This window comes from Solanum verrucosum, unplaced genomic scaffold (assembly GCF_900185275.1).
Source record: "Solanum verrucosum unplaced genomic scaffold, falcon-dt-bn FXZP01000264.1, whole genome shotgun sequence".
Taxonomy (NCBI): Eukaryota; Viridiplantae; Streptophyta; class Magnoliopsida; order Solanales; family Solanaceae; genus Solanum; species Solanum verrucosum.
The window spans coordinates 384,973-396,647 of NW_026020180.1; the positions used below are offsets into that span (position 1 = coordinate 384,973).

At 28.7% G+C, this 11,675-nt stretch overlaps 2 protein-coding genes across 2 annotated transcripts; both read left to right on the top strand.

The window, feature by feature from the left end:
- Window positions 1–2,058: 2,058 nt before the first annotated feature.
- On the top strand, window positions 2,059–5,895 carry LOC125829185 (WAT1-related protein At5g40240-like). Its single transcript, XM_049508435.1, has 7 exons — window positions 2,059–2,237; window positions 2,647–2,712; window positions 2,843–2,956; window positions 3,623–3,863; window positions 3,959–4,117; window positions 5,301–5,452; window positions 5,567–5,895. Exons 1-7 carry the CDS (start codon window positions 2,059–2,061, stop codon window positions 5,706–5,708), a joined length of 1,053 nt encoding a protein of 350 aa, XP_049364392.1. The 3' UTR covers window positions 5,709–5,895.
- A 954-nt stretch (window positions 5,896–6,849) lies between these two features.
- On the top strand, window positions 6,850–11,446 carry LOC125829181 (WAT1-related protein At3g28050-like). Its single transcript, XM_049508431.1, has 7 exons — window positions 6,850–7,074; window positions 7,606–7,668; window positions 8,220–8,333; window positions 8,756–8,972; window positions 9,260–9,418; window positions 10,190–10,341; window positions 11,311–11,446. Exons 1-7 carry the CDS (start codon window positions 6,878–6,880, stop codon window positions 11,444–11,446), a joined length of 1,038 nt encoding a protein of 345 aa, XP_049364388.1. The 5' UTR covers window positions 6,850–6,877.
- The last annotated feature ends 229 nt before the right edge of the window (window positions 11,447–11,675 follow it).

Sequence of the window (11,675 nt, forward strand, 5' to 3'; positions counted from 1 at the left end):
TATATATAGTAAGGAAAGAATTAAAATTATAGTTTCAACATTACTTAGCAAGAACGTCGGTGAAGATCAAAAGAACCTTTACAATAAAAAAAAACTCTACTAATAATATTCATTAATTTTAAAACTTGTATTTTTTTAAAACTACTATTTAAATATATTCTTAATAATATTTATGTGAGGTTCGTAATTCAGTACTCATTAATTGATAAAGAATAAATGAGTAACACTCATATCAAAAGATTAATAATATGAAAGAGAAAGTTAAAAAAACTGAAAATTAATTATGGAAAGGAGTCAATTTGAATTATTAAAGAATAGTAAATAAATAAGAATGAATGGAAGAAAAAAAAATTAAAGCCTTTCACACATTAATGAAAATGACAAAAAAAGAAAGAAAAGAAAAAGAAAGAGAAAGAAAAAGCGTCACCAGCGACAAGCCAAAAAATAGTGCTTGCAGTGAGGTTCGAACCTGCGTGGGAACTGTGGCCGTTTGTCTCCTTTACCAATTGAGCCATTCACCATTTCATAGTGGCAAAGTGAATATATACATATATACAAAGTTTTTTCCGAGATCACTGGGTGCCGTGGCACCCCACCCGTCCACGTAGATCCGCCCCTTTAATATGAAATTAATAAAAAAAAATATTGTACTAATTTAAGTAGGTTTTAATCCATTATCTTTTTATTTATAAATAGATTAGGTCATAAAATAATTACACGTTCTGAACATATTATTATAATTGATATCCGATACCTTAATTTGACTGAACAAGCCAATATTTTATTTTAGTGATATTCTCACACATGCAATGCATTTCAATATACCATAAAAAAATAATTTAGCCAACCTACTAGAGTTTTTTTTAATTAGAATAAACAAAAGACTAATTCTTCGATATGACATTAAATCCCGTTTAGTGCGTGGTATTAGGAAGGGCTTAAATTAATTTAAAATTAATGAGGATGCTTTAAACAACTTTTGAAAGGGAAAAATGCAAACAATGATATCGAATTTTATCCTGCTTTTTTATTTAGTGGGATATGATATTAGATACAATCGTATATACGGAGAATTTTAGTAACTCAATTGATTAAGTATTTGAATTTTGATTTAATTGATAAAGATTCAGTTTTTCATCCTGTAATTAATCTCCTACTTCGATTCTATTTTTGTATTCCCAATTTTTTTTAGAAAGAACAACAACAAAGCTACAATCATTGGATCAGCGATGGGAGTCGGAATTTTCACTAAAGGTAATCAAAATATAATGAAATAAATTCATGAAAAAGCTAAGAAATATCAATATATATATATATATATATATAACAAGTATTTTTACCTAGCTACGTACATATACTCAACAGAATTTTCTGATGAAAAAATATCAATTGATACCCCTCAAATACATGTGGCTCCGCCTCCGCATACGTACGACAATTATCATACTATATTCAAAACTCTTTTAACTTTATATTTTTAGTTTCATTTTAATAAATGTTCTTACATGTTAATATAATATGATAATTTTACGGTTACTTTTAAAATGTGTCAAAAAAAATTAACTTTTCTTTTTAAAACTTAATTAAATATCATCAAATAAAAATATGAGATAGGCAATGTGCATATTTTATTAAAAAAATAACTCAATGGTCCAAACTTAAATTTTCACAAGTATTCTCGATTGAGTGATAGAGCACCAATATTACAGATCGAGCCGATCTAGAATTTGAAATTAATAAGTACCCGTAAATTGATCTAATATTAAAATCAGTTTTGTTACAATTAAATATTTAGATATTTTTAATATACATACAAATCTTTTCCTTGAGGCATGCAAAGATAAAGATAATATTTGCCTATGTTGAATATGATTTGTGAGATTACGTTGAATATTTTGTTATTATGTAAATACAAATATTGGACAAAATTGCCCCTGTATTGTGGGGTAGGTGGGAGGTTTGATTCACACAATATGATTCTCTTAAAAGCTATATATATATTGGGTGTCTTTCCAAGTGATTAATCATTTGTACAAGTCTTTTTTAGTTGAGGAAAAAATGTGGAGGTCAAGGGTGGTGATAATAATAGTGTTGGTTATATTAGAATGCATAGAAGTTGGTTTAAACACACTCAATAAAGCTGCTACTACTAGAGGAATGAGCAATTTTGTCTTCATTTTCTATGCCAATGCCTTGGCTTTGTTCTTCCTTGTACCTTCTACCTTCATCTATCATAGGTAATTACTTTCTCCACAAACTATTATGATTCAATTTGACTGAGATAGATTTTGAAGTTGAAACCTGAATTTGAAAAATCGAGTTTTGATTTTGGAATTAAATTTTAAATTGTGTTTGGACATGCATTTTATTTTATTTTTTAAAAATTTTTAAGTTTCGAGAGGGAAGTTCTACTGATCAATTTTTGAAAATTTGAAAATATTTGAACATCAGAATAATGTCTACATAATCGAATTCAGTAGTTTTTTATTCAAATGATGTATTTGTCTTAATTCATTGATATGTTCTTTTAGAATTCAATCACTTAAACAAGATTACAATCCGGAAAATCAATATAAGTTTAAAATCTTGACTTCACTTCTGAATTTATTTTGATTTCTTTATTTTAATGCCATTTTTGTCCAACAGAATGAGGCCTTGCAGAAAGCTCAATTTTTCTATATTCTCTAGGATGATTCTTCTTGCCTTCCTCAGGTACTTGATCATGAAATTGATTTTTTATTTTTTTAAAAATTTATTTTGTTATGTTGTTGTTGGTTATTATGACTTTAATTATGGCTTTAATATTGTTTTTATTTTTCTTTTTTGTGACACAAATAAAAAGCTGCTCTGTACAAATATTGTTGTGCTTTGGGATAGGGTATAGCAATCCAATTTTGGCCTCAGCAATGACAGATGTTGTTCCAGCTTTTACTTTCCTAATTGCTGTAATTGCAGGGTAAGTTACACATTATTAGCATAATTTTATTAATTTGATTTTCTTTTTTCAATTCATATGAGATTTCAAGCTAGATAGATACATGTTTTTTGTTACCATATACACTGAAATAGGGATAGAGACTAGCAAAAATTAAACAGGAGGGAGGCGAACAAAATTTGTCTATGTATCCAGATACATGTATCTAGGACACCAAATATATGTATCTAATGTGATTCACATGTATCTGAAATATCAAATATGTGAGCAAGATAAGAGTTGAGTGGTTAGCGAGATGGGAGGGAGGCAAGAGAGATGAGCGAAATTCGTCTATGTAACTTAGATACATGCAAATCCACTTAGATATAGTGTATCTAGAACAAATTACACATAATTTTAACTCATGTATCTTGATTGAGATACATGTATCTGAACATATCTGTACACACAAAAATTTGATAAGATTCATAATATTGCAAATTAACGTATATCTACATTATTAGTTCATAAACTAATAAAATTTCGGTAAGTTACCCTAAAATAAAGTTATTTTCATGTTTGAACAATATATATATATATATTTGTCAATGCAAGTAATTAAAAAGGAAAATTCTCTAACGTATTCTTTTTGTATATATTCTTTTATGATGATATATTTGTCAAATATTGCTTTGACTTTATGAACAGGATGGAAAAGTTGGGATTAAGGTTGAAAAGCACTCTGGCAAAGTTTATTGGGACAACAATATTAATACTTGGGGCACTGCTTATGACTTTTTATAGAGGCCCTCCAATTTTTTCAAATCAATCAATTACACCCTCCAATAATTTTCATCAACTTCACATCAGTACAAAATCAAATTGGATCCTTGGAGGATTTCTCCTTGCTACTGCTAATTTGCTACTTGCAATCTTGTACATAGTCCAGGTATATATATATATAGTATCCGTTGAAAATATAATTAAGTTAATAAAAGTATTCGCGCTAAAAATATAATAATTATTTATTGTATGATCGATCAGGCATGGACTATAAATGATTATCCAGAAGAATTCGTGGTGACTACTGTTACTTGTGGCTTAGTAACAATTATTTCAGGTGTGGTTGGATTAATTGCTGAACAAAATTTGAGTTCTTGGAGACTTAAACCAGATTTGGAGTTGATTACTGTTTGTTATGCTGTAAGTATACACTAATATATCGAAATAATTTTAATTTATTCGCGTTTGATATTTATTAATATAGTTAATTTAACATAGATATATAAATATTGAGTGTTAAAATTACATTTGGGTAGGAGAAAAGGAAATGATCAGTGAGGAAATTATAAGGCAAGGAATCGAACTCTTGTCAGCAAGGTAAAAGCTGACACAGTTAACCACTAAGCATACTTTTTTGGAAAAACTATAATTAGACATACTTTATTACCATATATATATTACTCCTCCGTCCCATTTTATGTGAGGTACTTTGACTCGGCACGAAGTTTAAGAAAGAAAAGAAGACTTTTAAAACTTATGGTCCAAAATGAATGATAGAAATTTGTGTGGCTGTAAATCATTTCATTAAGGGTAAAATAGACATTTTATAGTCAAATTGTTACTTAATATAGAAATGTGTCATTCTTTTTGGGACTGACTAAAAAGGAAAGTAAGTCACATAAATTGGGACAAATGGAGTATTATTATTACTTCCTCCGTCCACTTTTAATTGTCATGGTTTCCTTTTTTAGAGTCAAACTATAAAAACTTTGACTAACATTTTACGATATATTTTTTCATCATATTGATATGCAATAAATTGCAATTTATAGTACTTTTCGTATAGTTTTTGAATATCTAAGTTTTTTGTTTAAAATATTGAATTAATGTAATCTAATTATTTAACTTTGGAAATTAGTCAAGTTAACTTTCGAAAAACGCAACATGAAAATAGGATTGGACGAAGGTCGTATTATTATTACCTATACTTTCAAAAGGTTACATATCTTACCACTAATTAAGAATTTCATACCATATATTAAGAAATATACACTTAGATACATATATTTTTGCTACCAGATGCACTAAAATAGGGAGAGAGGTGAGCGAGATGGGAGAGAGGTGAGGGAGGCGAGTGAGATTTGTTATGTATTTCATATACATGTGAATCTACTTTGGATACAATGCATCTAAAATAAATTACACCTAATTTAGATCTCATATATCTCGAGCTACATGTATCTGGACGTATCTAAACGTATTTGGGCGCACCTAAATCTGATAATATAGTTAATATTGTAAACTAGAGTAAATATAAGTAATCACCTCCTAAACTAGTGGAATTTGTGTAAGTTTCTTACGTTTTTTTTTCTTTTATTTGCAGGCAATTTTGATGATAGTCCTTAGAAGTCTAGTTTTTATTTGGGCATTGAAGAAGAAAGGACCTGTTTTTGTTGTAATGATAAAGCCACTTGGAATGATAGCTGCAGTCATAATGGGGGTCATTTTTCTTGGTGATGTTCTTCATGTTGGAAAGTTAGTAATTAAATTAATTACTCCATTAATAATTTCAAGATTCCTTCTTTTAATCTTTTATTAATTATAAGTTAATGGCTAATTTTTCTATGATTTTTTTTGAATTTTTTGCAGTATAATTGGTGGAATGATCATAGCTTTGGGTTTCTATTGTGTGATGTGGGGAAAAGCTAAAGAGGAAATGTGTGTTAAAGACATAAGCAAGGATTCTACAAGAGTATCTTTACTACATAGGCAAAGTGATAATAATGCATGAGTGTTTTGTTTTTCTTTTAAATCGTATTTATTTTTATTTTTAAGGGATAGGATAACTGGTAAGTGAATGCGTACATATCATTCTCTTCAATTTTATTTGAATGATTACAGAAATTGGATATGTTATTATTGTTTATAGTTACAATGAATGAGATATTATATGAGTATATGTGCTAATGCCAAATTAGGAAAAACAATCATTTTTGGCACATACATGATACACTATATAAATATAACATATTAAAAAAAATTCTTAATTAGACACCGGACTGAAACTTGTTTCCTTTCTCGTTCTTTATATAAATATATCATATATAAAAAAACAATCATTTTTGACACGATTAGTTCAATAATTTTCTTCCTCGTCAATGATTAAGGCCTTAAACCAAACTGTGTCAACAACATTATTTAATTATATTAATTTATTTTATGGTGCAATGAATATATAAAATACTCAACTGTCCCACCAATAATATTTTCTTTTATTTTTGTCCCTCTATTATATAGTTTTATCCAACTCCTTGAATAATATTTGATTAAAATGAAGAAAAATAGTACTTGAAGTGGAAATTGGAAAAAATAAATATAAGTAGTTGTTTCTATAAAGATGGATCTTAGACCTAACTTAACCTCAAAAACTAAATTATGAGGGGAGGATTGCTCAAGTTCATATAAATAGACCATCAGTCCATTTTCCAATCAATATGAGATTTTTACCACTCTAACACCTCCTTCACGCCTAAGCCCAACCGGAACGTGGATCGGAAGCCCAAACGGGGATGAACCTAACTCTGATACCATATAAAACTATATGAACTATATGAACTGATGTATATTATTGATCGATTTGCTTTTACATAACATATACATGGGTATATATAGAATTCTAACTACATGAGATAAGGGAAAGTAGAGATATAATACCACTCTAACTGTTTCTAATATAAATTTCACTTGATAATTTTATTTTTTGTGAAAAACATTAGTATTTCACTTAAAATTACTTGTCAAACAATTAGTATTTCCAATAGTCAAACTTCAACTTGACAATAAATAAATAAAAAAGGTTCTATCAATGTGGGGCTAAAATAATTAATTAAAGCAATATATATCTTGATTATAAAATAAGATATATAATCTTGCTAAATCATCTCCAACAAATTAAGAAAAATGAAAGGATCATCATGGAAGGAGATGTTGATGCCTAGTGTAGGAATGATTTTTGCAATAATAGCCATAGTTATAAGTATGATAATTAGCAAAATAGCCATGTCTAAAGGACTTAGCAGCTTCATTATTGTTGTCTACTCAAATGCTGTTGCTACTCTCATCCTTTTCCCTCCTTCCATCTTCATCTTTATAACAAGGTTCTTCTTCTTCTTTCATCTCATTACTCTTCTCAATTGATGTGTTTCCTTATTTATTTCATGAAATTACTTGAATTCTTGATCTATCAATTGGTGTTTGGAGTTAAAGGTATCTTTGTTAAGTGTTCCTACACAACTAGTGGTAAGTCTGACGATACTCCATGGAATCTAAGTCACTACACCTATCAAGTCTTCGGCCCCTTCCTGTCGAGGTTTGGTCTAATCGTTTGGAATTCAATCTTTTAGTAATGTATATAAATCAGAAGTGGTTGTAAATACTGATGATAATTTATCGTCTTATCTTCATTTTACTTAAAAGGTGCATGAGTTAGAATTTATTTATTTTTGAATTTTAAAAAGGTATTTTATTAAGTTGTTGATAAATTATTTATAGTCATATTAAGTGAATATTTAACAATAAAAATATTTCCTTCATTTCTATTTAATTGTCAAATTTTCATTTGATACATCTATTAAAAAAAATAATGATTAATATAATAAATTTATCATTTTACTCCTGTTAATTTGTAGATCACGGCGCCGTCCATTGACCTTCTCGGTGTTTTGGAGAATCTTGTTGCTTGCTTTAAGCGGGTAATTAGCACTCTATTTTGTATTAATAATTAGAACCAAAGTTTTTTTTTTCCAATTTTCCATTCGGTGTTTCATATTTATATTAGAGTCTGATTAAATTTGGATTCGCGTTAGAAAATCCCACATTGAGGGATAAAGTGTTTTCTAACAAAGACGACTTCATACCCAGAGGAACTCGAAACCGAGACCTCTAGTTAAAAGATGAAGGAGTACTTACTATTTCACTAAAGCCCTTGTTGGTAAGAGTTTCTTTATTGACACATCAAAGAACTGTATTTAAGTTCAAATTTTTGTATTGCTTTTATACGACTCATTTTCTTTTTTAATCATCAATCCCAAAAGAAGAATACACCTCCAATTTAACTTTAGAACGTTCATTTTATCCTTAATAAAATAATTTATAGTAGCATAAATATTTATGACTTATTTCAGATTACAAGTTTTAAAATTCTATGTTAGATTATGTGATGAATCAAACTATACAATACATAAATTAGGACGGAGTAATTAATTTTCTTATGGAGGAATTCTTGTTTGATGTGTTTAATTAGGTGTTTTGGGCAAATATGTGATTATGTTGGTATAAGTTATAGCTCTCCAACACTTGCCACAGCAATGCTCAATCTTATTCCAGGATTTACTTTCATCCTTGCCATTACTTTCAGGTACCTATATATATATATATATTCTCTTGGCTTTGTCAAATTTAGTTTCCTTGTCTTTTTAGTTATTTTTTTCTAACAAATGTGATAAATAAAAATTTTATGTATAGGAAATGATCTCTTCATTCATCATGTTGAATGGAAAAAAAATGATCTTTTTCAGATTTTTTTGTATGTTGTTATTTTCATATTTTTTTTATATGTAAATGAAGATTTCTCATAAAAATGACATCAAATTAGAAGTAAATTTATAAAGGATTAGACAAAACCAATCAACCTATTTGAGGAAATGATCTTTCACTTTCATGTTAAATTATATTGTTACTCTCTCTATTTTAATTTTATAATTTTAAATTATAATAAAGTTCCATAATAAATATTGGATGCGAGTAAGTGATTTAGATATGTTGATTGCCCCTTGATAGGATGGAAGTGATCAATTGGAAAAGTTGGAGTAGCTATGCCAAAGCCTTTGGCACTTTTGTTTCAATTGGAGGTGCATTTGTTTTGACATTTTATAAGGGCCCTCCAATCATTAACCAACACTTGACTTCTACTTTCTCATCTCAACAAAATTGGATTCTTGGAGGAGTTATACTTGCTTGTGAGTCTATGTCTACTTCACTATGGTACATTATTCAGGTCAGATTTGATTGTTTGGTATGACGAAAGTAATTTTTTACTTTTAAAAATATATTTTTCACCAACAAAACATCAAAAAATGACTTTCGATCATTTATCATTTTTCGAAAAATATTGAACATGGTGCCATACACATACTCCATTAGTGCCTAAACATTTTGAATGTGTATGGTACGACAAAAATAATATTTTACTTTTAAAAATGTATTTTCTGCCAACGAAACGTTCAGAAAATGACTTTTGGGCATGTGTGATTAATTAACTATGATAATTTATTTATTTTTTAGGCTTCAATTCTTAAGATATACCAAGAAGTGATGATTATAGTGTGTTTGTATTCTTTCCTTGTGACCATCATATCTGCATTGATATCCCTTTTGGTGGAGAGAAATCCAAATGCTTGGATGATATATCCAGATATTCGTCTCATTGCTATTCTCTATTCGGTAATACTAACAACAAACTCACATTCCTTTTATTTCTAACTCTAATAATCTATAAGATAGTAAAATTAATTCACGAAAATATAACTTGTCTATGTTATTTATGATTGGACATGTAAATGACTCACTTATATTAAGTCAAATCATCTAATGTAGGTTGATTTGAAGTACAAGTATTGATTTATTAGAAAATTTGTCAAAATATTTTTAATTTTTGTTATTTGATATGTTAAAACAAATTATTGGGGATAATTATAAAAATTACAAGAAAACAAACAAGGAAATCAATTTCAGAAAAAGAAAGTTTGAAGTTGGTCTTGTCAAGGCCAGAACTTTTGTAAAAGATTGCTCGAAGTTAGGCTTGTCAAGGTCAAAACATCAGTGAAATATGTCTGAAGTTGGCTGGCAAGCCATTACATATCTGAAGTCTTGACAAGGTTACAATTTCAATAAAAACTATATCCAAAGTCGGGCCTTGTCAAGTCTACAATTTCAGTCAATAATATATGAAGTTAATCTTGACAAGCCATAGTATATATCTGAAGTCTTGCCAAGACCACAAGTTCAAGCAAAAATGTCCAAAGTTTGGCCTTGTCAAGTTCAGAACTTCAATAAAAGAATATCTGAAGTTGATCTTGGAAAGTCATATCAAACTTCAGATAAAAATGTCTGATGTTTGACCTTCACTAAGAAGAGGAAGGATATATCAATAGACAAAAGTATCCATTGTACTTATTTAAGACAATTAACTTACATTAGAATTTGTTCATTCAGGGTATAGTTGGTATAGCATTCAGGAGTTGCATGACAACATGGTGCCTCAAGAAGACAGATCCTCTCTTTGTTTCCATGTTCAAACCATTTGCCATTGTTTTTGCTCTTCTCATTGGTACCTTTTGCTATAGAGATGTTTTCTACTTAGGAAGGTATGTATTGTTACTTATTAATTATCATAAATACTCTTTTTAATTTGAGATAAGTATTGAAAATACCTTTAAACTTGGTTCGAATTATTAGTTTCATATCTAAACTATTGACAGTCTTAAAAACATCCATCTACTTGACTAATTGAACTTAAATAAATAAACTCCCAATCTTGCCACATGGGTGAAATACACCCCTAAATTCTCACCAAGTTTGGGGTTGTTTTCAACACTTCTTGCGGCTTTCTATTAAAAGTCTCACGCTCCTACAAGAGTTTCAGACCACTTGTCATTCCATGTGGCAGATCGGGGTGTATTTAAAATCAACTAGTCAAGTAGAGGGGTGTTTTTAAGGCTGTCAATAGTTTGGAGACTAAACTAACAATTCGTGCCAAGTTCGTAAGTGTTTTCAACACTTCTCTCTTTTAATCCTAAATATGCATCGTTTTGACAAAATAAATTTGTTTTAAAATATTTAAATATTTATTTTAGAAAAAACAAGAAATATTTATTATGTTTTTTCAAATTCATTTTTATTGCTCTAATAAATAAAGTTTAATTAAGTGAAAAGTTTAATAGAGGTAAATGTTATTTTTGATTCAGACAAATATAATATTTTTATAATTAAAACTATTGGATATCTTTTTTAAAAGGTGTACAAACACGTTAAAAAAAACTAATAATATGGACCAGATGTAGTAATACATGATGAATTATGTAACTTTTGACAAATAATCTTAATTTATTACTCCCTCTCTTCTGTTTTATGTAGTACTAATCCTTAATAATATGGTATTAAAGCTGCAAAAAGCTCACGGCAGGTTTAACATTATTCTAGGACTCTTTTATCATTTTAAAATTTTTTGTATTCAATTACAAATTGTCGATAGGTCATATAAAATGAAACGGATTGAGGGGGTAAAATTAACATTAAGATATGATATGTGTACTAATATAGACATTTGTTTGCAGTTTGGTGGGATCAGTGACCACAGTGATTGGATTTTATGCTGTGATGTGGGGGAAAACTCGAGAAAAATACTATGAGGGGAACAACTTAGAAACACTTGCTGAAAATAATGTCCCTCTGCTGCAAAATGAGGCATAAATGCGGTGTTTGAGTCAATTCGTGTGCATTTCAATTAATTTTATTAGATACATGTTATCTTCCACCAGCATAAATACATAATCAATTCATTTTCAGGAAAGGAATAATTGTATGTTGTTGTAAAGATGGTGTTTTAAATTTATGCTGTGTTAAATCAATATCAAAAAATAAATAAAAATAATTTAATCAAGTAACATTTTTAGTTAATTTTCTTGAGTAACATGTAAAA